The sequence below is a fragment of the Dendropsophus ebraccatus genome, chromosome 5, assembly GCF_027789765.1.
Source record: "Dendropsophus ebraccatus isolate aDenEbr1 chromosome 5, aDenEbr1.pat, whole genome shotgun sequence".
NCBI classification, from domain to species: Eukaryota; Metazoa; Chordata; class Amphibia; order Anura; family Hylidae; genus Dendropsophus; species Dendropsophus ebraccatus.
The window spans coordinates 19,725,872-19,747,569 of NC_091458.1; the positions used below are offsets into that span (position 1 = coordinate 19,725,872).

At 43.5% G+C, this 21,698-nt stretch overlaps 1 protein-coding gene across 2 annotated transcripts in view; it reads left to right on the top strand.

The window, feature by feature from the left end:
* The window catches only part of SESN3 (sestrin 3), a 67,258-nt gene extending 53,848 nt beyond the window's left edge, over window positions 1–13,410 (top strand). For both annotated transcript variants that reach the window (XM_069969631.1, XM_069969632.1), the window contains 4 exons: window positions 4,600–4,718; window positions 5,897–6,087; window positions 6,607–6,751; window positions 8,341–13,410. In XM_069969631.1, the coding sequence (XP_069825732.1) occupies window positions 4,600–4,718; window positions 5,897–6,087; window positions 6,607–6,751; window positions 8,341–8,427 (542 nt within the window). In that variant the 3' untranslated portion in view covers window positions 8,428–13,410. The remainder of the gene's footprint in view (window positions 1–4,599; window positions 4,719–5,896; window positions 6,088–6,606; window positions 6,752–8,340) is intronic.
* The last annotated feature ends 8,288 nt before the right edge of the window (window positions 13,411–21,698 follow it).

Sequence of the window (21,698 nt, forward strand, 5' to 3'; positions counted from 1 at the left end):
GACACGTCTGGTAGCTCATTATGGTGGTGAGCTGCTCCGCTGTAGCATGTCACCCGCCCTCGCCGATGTTCACCTTTCACATCAATGGCTCCATGTCACTTATTCACAGTGTCCGCTCACCATACGGGGTCACCACAGCAGCACAGGATGGCAAACTCTGCTGCTCACAAATACCCCCACCCTGGCCTGAAAGCCAGTGATCATCCCTTACTGCAATTCCGATAAATCAGGGATGAGGGATATGTGTGCAGACTATTGCACCTAATATACTCCCCACCACGTGTCTCCTTCATGGGATCGGTCATATTAATGTGACTCTGACCGCTATAGAGATCAGGCATATTGGTAACACAAAACCTAGAGATTCTCCACAATGAAAAGATCACCTTGTTCTTTTATTGAGAGTGACGAATTTAACACAACTCCGTATAATCTGTACGTCCCCCTGAGGGTCACTTCACGCAGATCAGAGCTAATATTTGCTGAGGTCAATACCTGAAAAGTCGATGTTTGTCAATCATTCCTCTTTTTACGTAATCTCTATTTTTAGCATTCTAGTTACCCAAGAAAACTTGTATTTCTGGATTTTTTTGTATTGGTTCCTTTATTATTATTTTTTTTTTTTAGATTCTCTGTGTCAGCTGAAGTTCAGATTCACTGGCTGACGCAGAAAGATAAAGCACCATGTAATAGCATGAAGAGCACCGACTAGTCAGACCTGAGACTGATACTGTGGGGGCTGCTGTTTGCCTGACCGCCTTTCAGGAGCGTCTTCAGGGACTTGACGCTTTCTGACCAGGAAAACATGGATGCAGCCATAGGCTTTCTAGGGCTGCAATTAAGTACAGTGGTGCCTTGGATTACGAGCATAATTCGTTCCGGGATCTAAATCACTCTTACACCAAAGCAAATTTTCCCATAAAAAAATCATAGAAATGCAGACAATTGGTCCCCCAAAAATAATGATTTATTATTCTGAATAACATGTAAAGCAAATGAAACAAACATTCAGAAACAGCAGAATCTGTGATATTATAAGTTACTGTACAGTAATGGAGAGGATGGGAAACACAAGGGCGGACAGAGACTTCAGGGAGCAGGAAGGAATGAGCAGGACAGATGTGGGCACAGTATAGCAGCGCTCTCTGTCCGGGGGGCGAGGGGTTACAGCTATGGAGAGATTACCTCCACAGTCCTGTCCCCTGATGTAAGCCCCAGCCTGAAGTGGATCCACCATGATTTGCAAGGTGAGGGAGACTTTCTGGGTCAGAGCACAGTGCTGTAGACCCTGCTATACAGACCATGCCCCTCCCCCACTCCCCCTCCCACCCAGTACAGGGAGCTCTTACACCAAAGCAATGCTCTTAAACCAAGTCACAATTTTGAAAAACTATGAGCTCTTGAACCAAAACGCTCTTAAACCAAGTTACTCTTAAACCAAGGTACCACTCTATATGATTTTTTAAGAGGGTTCTCTGGAAATGAATGTTTCTGCGTAAAAGTGTTTTTTTTAGGCTGGGTTCACACACAGTATATTTCAGGCTGTATTTGGTCCTCATGTCAGGTCCTCATAGCAACCAAAACCAGGAGTGGATTAAAAGCACAGAAAGGCTCTGTTCACACAATGTGGAAATTGAGTGAATGGCCGTCATTTAATGGCAAATATTAGCTGTTATCTTAAAACAACAGCTGTTGTATTGAAATAATGGCCGTTATTTAACGTTATATGGCGGCCATCCACTCAATTTCAACATTGCGTAAACAGAGCCTTTCTGTGTTTTTAATCCACTCCTGGTTTTGGTTGCTATGACGACCTGCCATGACGACCAAATACTGCCTGAAATATACTGTGTGTGAACCCAGCCTTAAACTGTACTCACCTTGCCATTCCCTCCTGCTGCATATCCCAGTCCTGCTGCTGTGCCTTTCCTGGTGTTGACACTGGGAACTGCCTGTTCAGCCAATCGATGGCTAAGGTGGATCACCACTTTGCCCACTGATTGGAGTGATCACTTTCTTGTTTTAAGGCCAGGACTTGCAGTGACAGTAATTGGGGCAAGTGAGTATACTTTCTTTTTTTCCCCCAACTTTTTCAGCCACCCAGTATTCAAATCCCGAACAATCGGACTTGAGCATGTTCCAGTTATTCTTAACTCCCACCATAGAACCCATTATTATGCCCCAAATGTCCACCATAAAACCCACTGATGCCCGAATTTCCATCATAGAATCTGCTGCTATGCCCCAAATTCCCACCATAGAACCTTCTGCTTTGCCACTAACTCATGCCGTAGCAAATACTGCTATGCCTAGGACTCCCAGCATATAGCTGACTCATCATAGCATCCATCTTTATACCCGAACTCCCACATCAACATTCCCTGCTGTGCTCGGACTCCTCCCATACTACCCGCAAGTATGCCCCAAACTCCCTCCAAAGCACCCGCTGCTATGCCTAGAATGCCCTCCATATTACACATTGCTGTGACTTGAATGTCTGCTATGTCTCCAACTCCCACCACAGCACCTGCTGTACCACCCGCTGTCCGCTTTAATAAAGCTGGCGTCTGCTTTTTTCACCATAGCATATTTTTAGCTGGCAACATTGTACCTACACATTATCTGGAGTCAGAGATCACGGCTGAGAGCTCCGTCTTGTCAAGCCTGAACTGGTTCTTGCTACCACCCTAACTCCGAGCACTGTTTACTGATCACATTGCTGATATGTATTTCATGCACATGGAACGTCAACACTTCACAGAGCACAGGCTGCGTCTTCCAAGGACGGCAATGTAGATTTCCCACTGTAATCACTCTCCATGTATTGACAACAAGCTGTTCACCTCAGGGCTTCAGCTTTGGCTGTCCAGGCATGATGGGAGTTGCAGTTTTGCAACAGCTGGAGAGCCAATGTTCCCTTCCCCTGCTATAGAGTTTGATTGTCATGCTGGGAGTTGTAGTTTTGCTACACCTAGAGAGTGATTACTTTCTTGTTTAAGACCAGAAAGTGCTGACAAACAGGACCAGGCATTGTCAGGATTGCAGTGGCAGGAATTAGGGCAGGCGAGTATGCATTTTTAAAAAAAAAAAATTATTTGTCTAGTTTGGGTGCATTTATTCAGAACATTACCATTCTAATGTACACATGTAGTTCATTTCTAGACTAGGACCGAAAAAAAGGACTAACAATGGCATTCTAATGCCAACCACAAATAAAGATGCCACTGCAACAGGTCATTCACATAAGAAGGTCCAAGTGTTGTCATGTAATGCCAACTGAATAACTTCTCTCTGGGATAAGCTGGGATAGAGTATTTCCCAACATATCTAAAGGGTCCCTTTCAACCCACTGTATACCAAAAAAGTGCCGTTTTTGCTTACACTGGGTCTGTATGTGTCAGCATACAGCAGAGATCGGGGGGTCACTTTGTCAGGAGGACCCAGTATGTCCATGCAGTACATAAGCTGCTCATTGATTTAAAATAGACACCATGCAATACTTCATTTGCCCTGCGGAGGCTCTGCAGGGAAATTGACCACTTGCTGTGCAGCTGGTTGTTAGGGGTCCCTGCACCAGGACAGCTTGTGATAATCTTCTTTTCCAGGGGGTCCTGATGCATTTTTCCATAGCTTTTTATCCTACCCTGTAGTTAACCCTTGCAGAATGGCATTTTGATTAGTTAATGAAGCAGAGGGCACAAATCCTCCCTCGTGACTGTATTAACAAGAGACTGTTAGCAGCTAGTGAAGGCCATATGGCGGCTATGTTCTGCACGGCTCGGAGGAGCTGAGCATCACCGCCAGGGTCAGATGCAGTCAGCCAGGAGGTGATTAACTCCATGGAAGTTAGTTACACAATGCAGCCACCTGCCTCTTCAGGAATAAAGGACGCTCTTTATAGATAGAGGAACGTTATTTGCTTAGTAACACATTATTGGAACTCTAGAGAATTGCCTGGCTACTGCAAACACCACAGTCACATCAGCCTTCCCTACCTAGACACCAGTCCATAAAGCTGACAATTTAGTGACATCTCCAAATGATTAGTTACAATCCATGCATCACTGTGAACAGCAGAAAGGATATGTCACCTATAGGTACCAACGCATATAGGTTTCCATGAAATCCAATACAAATATTGCAGTGCTTATCCTGTACTGATCCTGAGTTACTTCCAGAGCTGCACTCACTATTAAGCTGGTGGAATCACTGTGGATATACATTACATTACTGATCCTGAGTTCCATCCTGTATTATACTCCAGAGCTGCACTCACTATTCTGCTGGTGGGGTCACTGTGTACATACATTACATTACTGATCCTGTACTGATCCTTAGTCACATACTGTATTATACTCCAGAGCTGCACTCACTATTCTGCTGGTGGGGTCACTGTGTACATACATTACATTACTGATCCTGTACTGATCTTGAGTTATATCATGTATTATACTCCAGAGCTGTATGCAACATTTTTTTTAAACTGATTCTGAGATTGATTCACATGTGAACAAAGCCTTAGTTGTTTGTACCTATACTGTTGAAATTTGCCCTATGAACTCCAAAAACCTGACGTTTCCTGTAACTTTCTCTTATCAGCTTTTGATGACGACGTGGTTTCAATGTCAAATGCCTCCCGTTATATAGAAGATCCAGGGTTTGGATATAAAGATTTTGCGAGGCGAGGAGAAGAACATCTGCCCACATTCCGAGCACATGTAGGTTTACGTTATCGGTCTGTACATTGATGCCAGGATTAAGGAGAATTTGTCAAACTGAACAAGCAGTCTGACCATGTTATAGAGCAGGGGAAGCTGAGCGGATTAATATATATTGGTGTGGGGAAAGATTCAGTAGAACCTGTTATTTATTCATTTATTTTTCTGTTTATTCTGGGCTTAAGAGTCCAGCAGGTGGTCCTAATCAATGAGTGAGCACGCCCACTGGACTCCTAAGCCCAAAATGAGCAGAGAAATAAATGAATAAATAATTAATTAACAGATTCTACTGAATCTTTTCCTGCAAAAATATATATCAATCTGCTCAGCTCCTCCCACCATATAACACGATGATGGTAGATTTTTATGGTGACATGTTCCCTTTAAAGTGAACTAGCCATCCATGTAGAGGATTGGAGCTCAGTATCACTAAAACAGGGTTTGTGATAGAACCAACCTGTATCCTCTGCAACATTGATAGGACAAGACTATGTAACAGCCAGTCTGACAATAGAAATATTTACTAGGCCCAGAGCCAGCGCTCACCAGCAATAAAGTTCAGACGAATGCCGCCCCTAGCGAAGGAAAGTTCATGCACCCGTCACAGTTTGCAGTAAAATTTTCACAGATCATCACATGATGGAGGATACAATGGAGGTTATAGATATGCTGAAGAATAGACCAGTGAGATTGTGTCTCCTTTATAGTTGTCTGCTTTTTCTTCTGCCCCAGCCAATAAATATTTCCTTGGTTTTGTTTATCTGGAGGATCACACCACATCAGCAGACGTGTCTATAAATTTAAAGGGACACTACCGACAAATTCTATAACAATGTTTAGCTTATTTAATAGCCCTTACACTCCAAAAGTTATGCAAAAATAAAATCCTGAAGGTTGCAGGTTGCTTTGATTACAGATATTATACAGTTTTGTGTGTTAAGCTCCTGTGCAGACTTGTGTTTCCATGGTAACAGACTACACATGAACCCTTTGTAGTCTGATCTTGCTGTTATTTATTATTCCGCTCCCTATTCTCCCTCTTCTTGCCAGCCTACATAGACCTCATGATCAGAAAACACACAGGGTTTCCCTTTTGATTACAGTCCTGTTGCACCATTGTATAGTAAACTTCACAAGGTATCTGTATGTGTTCTCATCTTATGGTCTATGTGGCACAGGACTACTCCTGGGAGGATCACGGTTTCTCACTGGTGAACAGACTTTACTCCGACATTGGCCATCTCCTCGATGACAAGTTTCGAATGGTCTATAATCTCACCTACAACACCATGGCCACCCATGAAGACGTGGACACCACCATGTTGAGAAGAGCCTTGTTTAACTATGTTCACTGTATGTTTGGAATCAGGTATGTACGGCACTTTACATAAGACCGCAGATTGAAGAACACAATATTGGAAATCTAAAAATAGCAGACATGGGCAGGGTGACTCAGGAGGAGTGCAGCTGCTTATTGTATGGACTCCACTACTATATCACTGCTGTCCTGCTCCCTTAAAGAATACAGAGTCTACAGTAGAGCTAGTACTTTTATTAGAGCAAGTACTTTTCTTACATGACCCAGCTGCAGTAATGCAAGGCCTCTATATATAGATGCAACTGAGCTGGGACGAAACAAATGACACTGTAGTAATCCTGGTCAGCATTATATGTGCAAATATGATTTTTTCCGTAGTGCTTCTTTAATGAACCTATCAGTAATCACTGTGGTCTCCCAGGCATCACATTAGGTTAGCCAGTGGCTCATGTGCAGGTGGATGGCATGTAATCATTAATGAAGGTGTCTAGGGTTGCTATATACTGTACATGTACACTCGAGAAATTGGCTGACTTGTTAATTGTTTGTCTCTGACCTGATTTTCCCCAGGTACGATGACTATGACTACGGGGAAGTTAATCAGTTACTTGAGAGAAGCCTTAAGGTTTACATTAAAACTGTGACCTGTTACCCTGAACGAGCCACCAAACGCATGTATGACGGGTACTGGCGCCAGTTCAAGCACTCTGAAAAGGTACGCTGAAGCCAGCCTTGTCTCGAGGGTTTTTTTTTGGCTATATTCATGGATGACCTGTCCTCAGGATAGATCATCACTATTGGTTGATCAGCTGCTTGCCAGTGGTGTGGGTCCCGTATATACAGAGAATAGAATTGCAAGCAGACAGCTCCATACATTGTGTAGTGGTCATAACAGCTTACTGCAGCTCCCAGTGAATTGAATGAGAGCTACAGCAACCTGCTATGGCCACTACTCTGTACAGAGCTGTCTATAGGAACAACGTATTCAGAATGTTACGTGCATTATGTCAGTTTCTATATGTTTTCAAGACCTTCGCTTCCAGTCTGGACTGTCTTCTAGCAACCCCTCAGCTTTATAGTACTTTTGTTATCTCATAAGATGATAGCATATTGCGTGGATATGCTTGCTGTCAATGAATGGGAATATGTGGTTACAGAATACAGACTGTAGCGGGTGACATAGCGGAATTAAATCATACCTGCACGCTGCAGCCCCCTGTATCTGCCTCATCCGGACCAGTGTACATGAATAGAGACATGTGCATGTATTGTATGCATCGCAGCTGTCTACACTACCAGAGCTGGGAGTCCGGCAGTAGAGTCCCTACTACTGTACGTACTGGCTGTAGCTTACTATGCTGAGGGTAAAATGCCGCTAATGTGTTGTGCAGCTCCTACATCTCTACCTAGATAGACCTATTGTATGGTATTCCTGTGTCATAAAGTGATGGTGGAAGACTGATTGCTCTGGGTCCTCCTCATACACATAAACATTCGGCATTGGCCAAACGTTCACATGTTCCCCCTACGCTGCCTGACTTTTCTACCACCAACTCATCCCTTCCAGAACAATAGGATTGGGTGTTAAAAATACATTATCCCCAACCCTTCTCTCCACTAGCCAATCCTATTTCTCGGAGGGATGAGTCAGTGGAGAGTTGGGAGGCCCCCATACACCTTATACTGATGGCTGACTTTAGCATGAAGTGTATGGGCACTTTAAGTAGTGCTTTTTTTTTTCCTGCACAGCAAAGCTCCTAGATACAGCTGTGCGGCAAAATACAGCCGACACTGCTGTGCAGAGGAATAAAAAGGTGGCAGGTCATAAGGTGATGGCATATCCTAGTCATATGTCATCACTTGGGGAGAGTACCCCTTTAAATATAAATTGGCTGTATCCAAAAATGTCCTTATTCCCTGACAGCAAGCAGACGCCATAAACTTTGTGAGGGATGTATAACTTTTCTTTACACTGCCATATAACCATGTCGAACCCGTACTTGTACTGTAGTCACATCCAGAGCTGCCAATTCCATTTGCCAGTAGGAATTATGGGGAAGATTTATCAAACTGGTGTAAAGTAAAACTGTCTCAGTTGCCCCTAGCAACCAATCAGATTCCACTTTTTTTCCTTCACAGATTCCTTGGAAGATAAAGGTGGAATCTGGTTGCTAGGGGCAACTGAGCCAATTCTACTTTTCACCATATTTGATAAATCTCCCCCTATGTGTATTTGTATGGTAGGCCGCCAACTTTACAGCCATCTCCTAACGTCCTCTCCTCTGCTCTTCTTTATGTTTTCAGGTCCACGTCAACCTGCTCCTCATGGAGGCCCGTATGCAGGCGGAGCTCCTCTACGCCCTACGCGCTATAACCCGTCACCTGACCTGAGGTCATGCACGTAATTATAGAACGTGCAACACACGACTTCAACTCTCAGTCCGATCCCATCGGCCGCCTGTCATGTAGCATCAAACATATATGCATTTCTAGTGTCCTTGCTGGCCCCAAAACAATGTGGCAGTAATGTGCAATGAACGACCTGTGTTTGATTTTTTTTTTTTTCTTACAGTGCTTTATCTAACGTTAGCAAAATGGCACTACTATGATGTTTTAGTTTTTTACTACTTTTCAGCAGTAATTAATCCCCACTGCTTTGTAAGATTTTTTTTTTTTATAGACACAGGATTAAGATTTTTTTTGGATTTTTTTCTCCCCCCTCTTGTACAGACATACATTTGTATATGTATAACCCACCCTCGGTTTGCCTTGTTCCAGTTACGTGTAGTGCTTTTGTTTTATATACAAGACGGAAAAAAATAACGGAAAACTTTAAAAAAAAAAAAAAAAAACGGAAAACGAAAACAGTAAAATAAGCTGTACTGTCTAATTCATAGAGAATATATAAGCTTTTTTAACCAGGTATTTTGCCAGCGACTCGGTTAAAAAGCAGAATGTGTGCCATAAAGATGTAGAACTGTATATACTGGTATTACGTTATAGCTCTGCGGCCTCCGCATCCTTCGTGATGTCGCGTCACACTTGGTAGTTAGAATTCACAGATTCTGCCAAAAAAAAAAGACTTCTTTTTACTGAATGTGGATAGTAGCTGTCGGCTAAAAAATAATAATAATGTGAAAATTTTTCCTTATCCCTATGGAATATCCCGCAGCTTCCTACTGAGGTGCAAAGTTTTGCTATACTTTTGATTATTGAATATCGTAGAGAGTACTTTGTAGTCGAGAGACTCTCTAAGTCTTTATTTTTTTTTAAACAGTATACACAGAAAACAATTATAAGCTAATGGAGGGTGTGAAAGTCAGTGGTGGGCAATGGGTGGGGGGGCTTGGACCTTCATCCAGTCCGTTAGACGATGAGAATAAGACAATGCTAACCAAAGCAGACACTGTGTATAGGGCGTTGGTCTGTGACTAAGTCCTCTCGTATCGGAGGTGGTAGATTCTGTTATGGTTTAACATGGAACATGTACTGCATATACAGTATGGTGGCTTCAACTTACCAATTAGTTTAGTATGACCCTTGGTGTCTTTCTTGATTATCTTCTGACCCATTATATGACTATGAATACCTTGCATAACCCAGATATGACCACCATTGGTCTCTATAGAAACCTAAGCACCAATGGCCTCTGTAGGATCCAAGACATGGCCACTAGTGGTCTTTATAGCAACTAAGTCATGACCACCAGTGGTCTCTACAGCAACCCAATTATAACCACCAGTGGTCTTTTTCCTGTCCCTGTAGCAACTTAACCATGACCCCTAGTGGCCTTTTTAGCAAGTGTATGGCCAGTAATTGTCTCACTACCAACCTAGGCATGACCACAAATGATCTCTTTGCTGGCGCCCAGGCGTGACTTCCAGTTGTCTCTATAGCAGCCCCCAGACATGACCACATATTGTTTCTCTAGAAAACCAGGCATGACTACCAGTGGTCTTTACAGTACCCAGATGTGACCACCAATGTCCTTCATATTATCCCAGACATGCTCTCTCTATGTCCAACCAGGCATGACCACCATTGCTCTCTAAATCATCCCACACAGGACCAGTGGTCTTGTAATGACTTTCACCACCTTGCATAGCCCAGCCATCATTTTTTTCTAACCCAGACATGACCAGAGTCTCTTGCCTGGCCCAAGTACATCTAAGGTGGCATTCACACATTCTGTGCACGGACTGTAATATGGGTGAAGTGCTACAGAGTTCGTAGCTCCCAGCATCATAGTTCACAATGATGCTGGGATCTCCGAAACTGTTAAAATCTTTTTGCTACTGTCCTGACATGCAGTTTTGGAGCTCTCGGCCTCATAATGGATGGTGATGCCAGGAGTTCTGAATACCAGTCCGTAGCACTGACTGGGTCCCCTAAGCCTTGTTACTGACAAATATTTGACCAATGACTCTTGTCTGAACCGTACTAATTCAGGCATAACCCATGGTCTACTGACAATCCCCAAGACTGAGAGTCCCTTGACTGGCCCATACATGGCTGTTGGCTGACTATCAATGGTCTGTTTTCTACTGACCTGGCCACCAGTGGTATGTTGCCATGACCTGTACCCAATAGGTTCTGAGTAGGCCATGTCTTTTTGACCCACACTTGACACCTCCCAAGCAGTGGTCTTATTTCTGAACTTGACCCATTAAGAATAGATATTGCCCACCCCTGACCTCTCATCCAGATCTTACAGGAGCCGCTTTGCTCCTATGACGCTCTCTTTCCCTGCAGCCCGTAATTGCCTACCTAGACTGTGCTTGAACTGGGCGCCATCTAATGTGCCATATTAGTCAACACAGATTTAGAAGATGGAGTCATGTATACTGAACGGAAAAAAAATATATATATATATAAAAAGCTGTTGTAACATTCACAGATGTATTGTAAAAAAGAGATGTGATGTATGTAATATAAACCTGATATAGGAAATAATAGCGGAAGGTATTTACCAGCGCACACCAGACTTCCTGCCCCGCAGAGCCAGACGCTGTGTTGTAAGGGAATGCAGGGAACAACTGTTTGCACTCCGGTAACATGTAGTCATGGCACATGGCATGATAATTTGTGAATGTAGTAATATAGCTTCTTTTTTTTTTTTATAGGGTTGGTAGAGATCTATTTGGTATTGACCTGTAGCTGTATACATTTTTGTCCACTTGTTTATGTGTCAGATACTCGCAGTGTAAGCCTCTATCTTGTGTGCCAAACCATGACATCTAAGAACGTCATCCTGCCAGCGGACCAGCATGGGGCGCCACTGAGGCTTCATGCAGAATACTCTTAAACTGGTTCAGCCCACAGAATCTATGCCTGCACTATGAGGAGTTTACTCTGAATCCTATTGCTGGGAGTTGTAGTTTTGCAATAGTCAGAGAGCCACAGATTGGCAGTGCTGCTCTACTAGGCTCCTATATCGATTATTCGCAATATCTTTGACTTCCTAATATACATGACTGGTGGTCTATAGTTTACATTTTGGGGTGCAGACTACAGGCTGCAAGCTATAGACTACTGTAGTTTGTCTAAAGGCGGCTGCAGTTAGGAAGAGTACATTAAGGAGTTATTAACAGTGTAACTTCCTATTAAATTTGTTTTGATACCTCCAAACACAGATTAAACGGGTTATCCAAAATTAGAAAAAAAAACACTATTCCTTTCTTGCCAAAACAGCACCACCCCTGTCCTCAGGTGGTTTGTGGTATTACAATCCAGCTCTATTCACATCACTAAACATGTGCAGCAAAACCCGCACGTAACTGAGGACAAGAGTGACGCTGTTTCTCGAAAAAAGTGTTTTTGTTAGCTTGGAAAACCCCCCTTTAACAACCCCATATATCCAGGGTACAATGTATAGGGGCTTGGATGAAAACTCTCAAATACCCCTATGAAGGGAGTTCCCCATCAGATAACCAGAGCGGAGAGGGGGAGGACCTTTTTTGTCTGTATATTTTTGACTGGCACCATGCAATGCTTCTTTTCCCCTGCGGAGGCACTGCAGTGGAATAAAACACCTCTTGCAGATCAGAGGATCATCCTATATTTTTACAAAGAGCATGGGGGTGCCAACACAGCAGTCAGTCCATTGGTGCTCCTTATTTTGGGGTCTGAAACATATCTGAGGACTGAGGACAGGCAATAAAAAATATCAGAGAATTGCTGTGCCAGCACATGTGCCCATGCAATAGCGTCCTCCATTGTGCCATCCGCACTTTCTTTTTCTTTATATAGTATTAAAGCACCCTCTCAGTGAAATATATATATATACAGCCTTGCAGCGGGGTGTTTGCCTATGTAACTATGTAGCTGCCTCATACTATAAAAAGGTGTTGGGTAAGGAAAAAGCTGACCAAAAAAAAAAAAATACATAAAAAAAATTTTAAAAAAAGTTTTGCACATACTTACAGCGCCTCCTTCTCTTCCTATACAAGAGCAGCGGGCGCCTGTCGTACTTGATTGATATATTTGTATGTTTTTTTTTGTTTGTTTTTTTTTGTAATGTACGAGATGTTTACTCCAGATCATTTTACCTTCATTCATCAGTGTGCTCACGATGGCTCCAAGCTGTGATATTTTGTATGCAATGTTGTTAAGTGAACAAAGGTAAAGTGCAATATTCACAGAAGGAAGGTGACCACCTTGCCCCCCCACCCCCCCATTGTAATGAAGCTGAAGTGTCCTTCATAACCTATAAGCAGATTGGTGGCGATGCACAATGTGATTTTTGTGGTTCAGGTTTTTTTTTATTTCAAAAATGTAAGTAAAAAAGAGGAGGTCTAAAAAAAAAAAAAAAAAAAAAAAAACAATGCAAACGCCAAAGCCGTACATCATGAGCCAACATGTATTGGCAGCAGGGATTTGGGTTCGGAATTAATTGGGTTTTGCCATCATGGAAACTGGATAGGTTTCTGATCGATAGCGAGAACAGTGCTGTTCCCCATAGACAATAAATAGAGGCGGCCAACCATGGGCACTCATAGATGAAGTGCCTATAAATAGTGCAGTACTCTTTGGTAGGCCTATCCCATATTCTAATGGTGCTAAAATAAAGGGTTCCCATAGGACCCCCACCCATGAGACTAGCATGCACTGTTAGGGCATGGTGGGCATGGTCTCCTCCAAGTGTGGGACCCGTAGCCTTTAACACTTTTCCCAATACCCTTAGGGTTTCCCACTAATATAGATGATGGCATATCTGACAACTTTTTGGTTGGTTCTTACCACCACCCAGAATTCAGAGTCCACACTTCTTAGTGGGTCGGTCTGGTTTGGTCAGTTACCCATATATATTTTGCACATTCTATTAGTTTTACTGAAGTTAAATGGGAGTTCAAATGATGAAACCTATTTATTATATCTAAAAAAAGAACATATTGGTCTATGTTATGTTACAACTTTTCTGTGTTTGATTTGTTTTTTTCATTGCCTCACTTCCTGTCAAGTGTACGTCCTGCAACAGAGTTCCTGTTATACGCTCTAGCTGGGAATGCAGCCAACTCTGTCTCCTTTTTAAACCATGTTGTCTATAACCCTGCCCACTACACTCACAGGTATTTGTTTTTTTACATTATGGGAAGGAGAGATAGTTAGCTGAATTCCCAGATGGAGTGTACAACAGGATTTACACCTAACAGGAAGTGGGGCAGTGAGAAGCAAGGAGCGGACAGTTTGCGTCAGATCTAAAGGAAACCATGAGAGACCACAGAAAAATAGTAAAATAACTGATATGTTTCCAAGTCAAGTTATATAAATTTTATTGTTGGAAAAGGGGTTCGTCTAGGATAAGAATAAAAAAAGGCTTCTTTCTTCCAAAAACAGTGTCACTCCCTTCAGGTTGTTATATGGTATTGCAGCTCAACTTTATGCACTGAGCAGAGCTGCAATACCAGACACGACCCATGGACAGGTGTGGCGCTGTTTCCGGAATCAAGTAGACAATCTTAGCGTAGGAAAGAGTGTTCTGTGCCAGCACAAGTACTATTAGGAATGCAGTTAAGGAAGTTCTACAAGGGAAGTCAACATTTAAAGGGGTTCTCCATAGTTGAGCACAAATCATCATGTGTGGCCTTCATTCCAATAACTGGGATTACTCTCTCAGCCATTGGGATGCAACAGATGGGAAAAGCACAGTGTGGATGGGAGGCCTTTCCTAGCTATGTACCATCTGTAATACTGTGTATGTGTGAACAAGGCCTAAGAGTCATTTTGGTTCTAGTATGTTTCAGTGTTGTATAATCTGACAATGTGACCGATGGGGACAGGTACATGTAGGGTTTGTTCGCTCAGGTGGCCGTGATAAATATTGGACACACTATATTAGACCTGCCGAAATTCAAAGAGGTGGTTTAAGACAAGAGAAACCAAGGCCTCGTTTTGATCTGGAAACGGCGCCACTTGTGTCCGCAGGCTGTAACTAATATTGCAGTTCAGCTGTAATACCGGATGCAGCCCGTGACTAAAGGTGGCGCTGTTTGTAAAATTAAAAAGAGACCCTGGTATTCTTCTGTAATACCCCTTTAAAGCTTGATTTGGCGAGCAGAGACCTCCTACTGACCACCTAGGCTTTTTTAATACGTGGCACGCACATGGTGGGCTGTAGTTCTTACCAATCAGCCGTTCTACAGCCAAACCCTTGCAGCACATTGCAGCATATCATTGCCATGTTATTGAATAAGTCCCAAATGGCAGAAGTTTTATCATTTTGCTTTTAAAACTTTATATTGTTACCGTGTCATTTGACTGATTGCTAGCAGTAATCCGATTACTGTATTCGGTGTATCCAACATCTTATAGAGACTCTGTATTTTATGTAAATAAAGAGAATTTTGCATAAAGAGGAGTTTTATGTCATCATTCTGTAGCTTGGGATATAAGGTGCAGAATGGGATTGAGAAAGTGTGTGAGGTCTGATGTCCAAGGGCACTGTGAGTCCTGCTCGCCCCCCCCCCCCCACCACTCATAGAGAAAGCCTGGGAGTCCTGCTCGCCCCACCACTCATAGAGAAAGCCTGGGAGTCCTGCTCGCCCCACCACTCATAGAGAAAGCCTGTGAGTCCTGCTCCCCCCACCACTCATATAGAAAGCCTGTGAGTCCTGCTCCCCCCACCACTCATAGAGAGAGCCTGTAATTCCTGTATCCTCCACCACATAGAGAGAGAGCCTGGGAGTCCTTCTTCCCCACCACTCATAGAGAGATCCTGGGAGTCCTGCTTCCCCACCACTCATAGAGAAAGCCTGTGAGTCCTGCTTCCCCCACCCCTCATAGAGAAAGCCTGTGAGTCCTGCTCCCCCCACCATTCATAGAGAAAGCCTGGGAGTCCTGCTTCCCCCATCACTCATAGAGAAAGCCTGTGAGTCCTGCTCCCCCCACCATTCATAGAGAAAGCCTGGGAGTCCTGCTCCGCCCACCACTCATAGAGAAAGCCTGTGAGTCCTGCTTCCCCCACCACTCATAGAGAAAGCCTGGGAGTCCTGCTTCCCCACCACTCATAGAGAAAGCCTGTGACTCCTGCTTCCCTCACCCCTCATAGAGAAAGCCTGTGACTCCTGCTTCCCCCACCCCTCATAGAGAAAGCCTGGGAGTCCTGCTTCCCCACCACTCATAGAGAAAGCCTGTGACTCCTGCTTCCCTCACCCCTCATAGAGAAAGCCTGTGACTCCTGCTTCCCCCATCACTCCGAGAAAGTCTGTGAGTCCTGCTTCCCCCATCACTCCGAGAAAGCCTGTGAGTCCTGCTTCCCCACCACTCATATAGAAAGCCTGTGAGTCCTGCTTTCCCCACCACTCATAGAGAGAGCCTGTGAGCCCTGCTTCCCCCACCACTCATAGAGAAAGCCTGTGAGTCCTGCTTCCCCCACCACTCATAGAGAAAGCCTGTGAGTCCTGCTTCCCCCACCACTCAGAGAAAGTGACAACAATGGTAAATGGGCTGCAGAATCCTAGGATGAGTGAGTGCCTCACAGTTTGGATCACCTAATTTATAAAAAGATGATGTAGTCTAGTGCCATGCCATCACTTTATAAGGCTCTTTTAAAAAGTAAGAAAAAAAAAATAATTAAATTATATATATATATATATATATATATATATATATATATATATATATATATATATATATACATATACATATACACACACTGAATAAGAAAGAGGCAACTGAGGACCCTGAAGGGGGTGGCAAAATAAAGTACACCGGCTTGTTTGCCTAACTACCCCTTCGGGAAGAGTCTATTAATATATGTGCCCATCTACACCTGAATGTACCTTGTGCTCATGCATCTGTGCAGTGAATGTTTGCGTGTAGTATGTGAGCGAGTACAATGCATAAGAGCCCGTACTCCTGGATGATCCTACTACTAATAGTATACCCACTGAAAGTCTCTTACAACATCAGGGATGGGGAAACCTGTGGCCCTCCAACTGTCGGCTTTAGGACTGCTCGATGGCTCTAGGCCCCCAGTCTTTTACAGCAGTGATGGAGAACCCTGTGGCCCTCCGTCTGTTAAAAAAACTACAATACTCATGAATTTTCTTTTCTGTATCTGCAGAAGTTGGATGCCAACCCAGTGCTGCCAGGGAAACCTAAATACAGCGTATGGCCATAGGCTGTATCCATGAGCACATAAAAATATCTATTACAACTGACAATAAAATCAACAAAACAGCCCTTAAAGGGGCTGTCTGTGGGGAGTAGAAAAGGTGGTGGTTTAAAGGGGTACTCCAGTGAAAATCTTTTTCTTCAAAATCAGCTGGTGTCAGGAAGTTATATAGATTTGTAATTTACTTCTATTTAAACATATCCAGTCCAGGCAGTGGTTTATTCTTTCCAGTCTGACACAGTGCTCTCTGCTGCCACCTCTGTCCATGTCAGGAACTGTCCAGAGCAGCAGGAAATCCCCATAGAAAACCTCTCCTGCTCTGGACAGTTCCTGACATGGACAGAGGTGGCAGCAGAGAGCACTGTGTCAGACTGGAAAGAATACACCACTTCCTGCAGGACATACAGCAAGTACTGGAAGACTGGAGATTTCTGAAACAAGTTTATTGGAAAGAACAAGATTGTTGCCGGAGTGCCCCTTTAACAACATTGTGCCGCTGTTGGAATCACATTTGGACATGTTTTTTTTCACATAAGGCTATGTTCACACATAGCATTTAATGCCCACTTAATTAGCGTTAATTTGCACCACTTTGTCGCAATTTGGTCAAAATCGCTGTAAAAATATGGCTACTTTACTGTATCGTGGTAAATACTTGTAATCAAAGTATTTTAGGAGCGATACCAACAAAAAATTATTAGAGCTGTTCACAATTTCACAAATGAAGTTTATGGATTTTTCTGGCTAACACGGTACCATACTATACATTTTTTCTACCTATTTTACTGTGAAATTGTGACTTTGTGGCAAAATAGCACTAATTAATGCTGAGTAAATGCTTTGTGTGAACATAGCCTGAGGTGATTGTGACTTGGTTCCTGTCCTGGCACGTCTTAGGAGGTATGCTACCGTGATGATTGGTTAGCACTCTGTGATTGACCACTTCATCACCAATGACCCAGCTCTTAAGTGTATAGAAGTCACCATCACAGCATTTACTTAGTTAAATGGCTGGCATTCTGTGGTTGGGAGGAGAAGGGGTTACCGATAGTGATGAGCGAATACGATTCGATCGAGATGGTATTCGATTTAATATTGCGGTATTCGAAAGATTCGAATTCAATCTAGCAGTGTGACAAATACGCGGGAAACATTCAAAAGCCCTCCCATCGCAGTTAGCGCTTTTTTATAATCCAATGACCATGCAGGGAGGTCGTGAGGGATCCTGGGAGTACGCACGCAGCGCGAAAACAGCGCCTACCCTCATTGGATGGCTGAACCACATGACCTCGAATCTTAAATACTTGACTTCTGCCTCTCGACCGCAGATGAGCTTTCAACCTAGTCAGGGAAAGATCTTGCAGCAGGGAGAGAGAGGTTTTAGTAGTGTTTTGGTCAGGCAGGATTACTAGAGAACCCAAAAGTCCTTGTCAGGGCTAAGATCCAGCGAAAAAGTCATCTCTGAATCCAAAGCTTCTCAGTGCTAAGAAATAGATGATATAACAGCAGCAGCATCAGCAGGTGGATTCATTCCAGTACCCTGTGTGTACAAGTGACTTATAGTGTCCCTGGTTTAGCCCACTAAGGGCACCTGATATATACTGTTCCAGTAGCCCAGTAAAAGGCACGTGATACCTATTGTGCCAGTTGCCTAATCTCTGCTGTTCTGCGGCCTAGCGTTCGTACAGCGAATAACATGAAGCTCTACGGACGCACATTGGAATCATGTATGTAATGCTGCGCACGAAATACGAAGGGAATGTGTGAACATTGCCATAAACATTCGTAAAGCGTTCGCAAATATTTTTCCTTCGCAACTGCAGAGAGTGGCATTATACTGCGATTTTGGGGTGTTGGGTGCACCCAGGCATGCTCCCCCTAATGTCCCAGTGTCATTCCGGAGGTGTTGGCATAGTTTAGGGAGGTTTCATGGGGGACTTGGTGACCTCCAAATGGTCGAATTTGGATTTCCAAGTGCCTAAAATTTTTTTCCCATAGACTATAATAGGATCGAATATTCGTTCGAATAGTCGAATATCGGTGCCTATTCGATTTGAATTCTCGAAAGTGGAATATTTCACTACTTGCTCATTGTAAAAGCACACTGTAAAAGCACATTGTAAAAGCACAGAAAGGAAGCAGTTACATTAGGCACTGAACTGCTGCTGCTGCGGCTGAGATAAGAAGGAAGCCATGATTTTAGATGTAGGTGACGATGTTCTGGAAACAATCAGCAGTCATTGGTATACCTGAGCAAGCCACTAGGTGGCAGCAAACACAAAGCCAATAAAAGATGAGGTCATCTACTGCAATACTTTATTGTTAACCTACCATAGACACAACAGATGACGCATTTAGTATCATTGGTTCACTGGGTGATTGGAGTAGTTAGCAATGAAGCGATCATATAACTGCAATGATATAAGCAATTACTATAATAATAATAAAATAAAAACAACACAGCACCATCTTTTTTTGTCCCCAAAGTTAGGAGACGTGCTGGTTACAGGGCCAGTCTCGGTCATATCACATCCACAGCTACCTGTACATGTCGTCTTCTTTTTTCATCATGTTATCAACCTTTTATTTCTTGTTCTTAATACCTGAAGCACCTGGTCACCAGTGTGTTTAGTGACCTCTACAGTAAAGTGCATTACCAGTCAGTAAAGGGTGAATACAGCAGATCACTGTGGGCACCTGTAGTCACCATGGCAACCGTGAGCTATGGGGACAATCACTTATGTCATAAAGAAGGTTCCATAAAAGAGAGGCCCGCTGCCTGAATCACTGCCATCTTGGATGCGCCAGTGGACCTTAAAGGGGTAATGCGCCGCTAAGAAATTATTCACAAAATAACACACATTACAAGTTATACAACTTTGTAATGTATGTTATGTATGTGAATGGCCCCCTTCCCCGTGTTCCCCGACCTCCGCCCGTGGACCCGCCCGTGTCGACCCCCTTTCCGCCGTCTTTTGACAGTGATGTAATCTTCGGGAGGCCGGCTGACCCACTCCTGCCATCCCTCATGCCGGCCCCCCTCTGCTGCGTCATAACTATGCTCAGAAACGACAGCCAGCTCTTTCTTACATCCGGTGTAGTATAATTAGTCTATTTTTGTTATTGTCTGTAAATTAGATAAAATGAACAAGTTCTTAAACTATGCTTTATAAGTTCTACCCTACCCTTAAGCGCTGGGGAGGGGCAACTCTTCAGCCATGACTCGCTTGAGGTTTCCTCCACTGAGGGTTTTTCTTTGCCTAAGTACTGGAGGGTGACTCTTCTTGAGTTGGGGGGGGGGGGGCTGCCCTGTTTGGTGTCATGTGATTTTGAATAAAATTGTGACCATTTGACACCTGATTACAATTTGTTGTGTCTTTATTTTGTGTTGTTTGGTTTTATTCATGTTGCAGAGTTATAATGCAGGACATCTGCCTGCCAAAGAAATACCTCCTTGTTCCATCTTCAAAAGGAGATGTCTGATATCTGTCTATGAGCTCACCATCAAAAATGGTAATTTAGGGCAAGAAGAATAGAGGCTTAGAGCCCATTCACTTTAATACTCAAGTAGACAGTGCCCCCTGGAGGTGACTTTTTAGAACACATCGCACCTGACTATACGGATCGCCATGACTATATGGAGCACAGGTCTCCAAAGTGTTGCAAACTACAACTCCCATCATGCCCAGACAGCTGCAGTTCTGCAACACCTGGAGAATATACAGCCAGTAATATAATGGTGACTGTGTGTGTATATAAGGGTGTACGCTAAGCCAGTACGGACTTTGCTCCTTTTCATAGACTGTATGGAATGTTCTATAGGGTGGGAGCGGTATAACTCTCAGCAGGTTTATCACTAAACACACATGTCACCATTGTCGACCATAATATGATATAGTGGAAACCAACAGCAAGTATGGCAGATGCTGCATGGGTTCCTTATATGCACCAGTGCAATGATCTCAATGTACTGTGAGTGATCGTGGCTTAGCTGCGATACCACCGACAACCTGTGGAGAAGTGTGGTGCTAATAGTGGAGTAAAACAACCATGTTTGAGTCATTCTGTACCACCCCTTTAAGTGGCTATACTTATCTTCATACTCATCCCCCTTGGGTGCAGTTAGAGAATTTCATGTCATATGGCAATGTAAAAAAATAGCAAAGAGAATCTAAGCGAGATGTTCATGTTTCCACTTATTTGGAAGTGACTGGTTATTTTTCAGAGTAGACTGGATCTCTGCCATCACTGTACTGGTGCCAATAGGTGCCAACGCCCGCCGCTGAGTCACATACTGGTGTGGATGCTGAGGGGTCGTGGGCCGAATCCTTTCCGGAGGTGTCACCTTTCCCTCACATGGTGGATATAACATATACAGTGTGATAGGCCAAGCTTAGATCTTTAATAATACAAAAATATCCCCGTCCTAGAGGAATTATAGGGAGAGCGATAGAGCAGCCAAACAACAGGAGGGAGAAATCTCTATCTAAATAGATTCCTTGTTTTCAGGATTTCGCAATAGAAAAAAAGAAACATTGTGTATGAAGTTATTGAATCAGACAGCTGTGATCCTTCTGAATACACCCCCTCATATAGCGAGCCGGATCAAGGCAAAAAATACCGCCATACAGAGCACTTATAATACCTCTGTACTGTGCGCTAATAATACTGCCATACAGTGCACAACATGAGAATGCTATGCAGTCAGTAGTGGATTATAATAGGGGCGTTTTGGGCGGCAGCTCGGGGCCCTGAGCTCCTGGGGGGCCCATGACCACCCAAAAAGACACATACTTTCAGCGGTGTACTGTCTCCTGGCTACACTTCCGCCATGATTTGCAAAAAAATCTGTTTTTCTATGGCAATTTTGCACAAATCAGGACATCATGACATTATCTGTCCTGTACTATGAACGCCAGGCTATTGCTACCATAGTTACAGTGGGGTGGGGAGGCCCAGGCTTGGTGAACCGCCCGGGGCCTATGGTAAAGTTAATCCGCCCCTGTATGCAGTACACTTATAATGCTGCCATATAGTGTACAACATG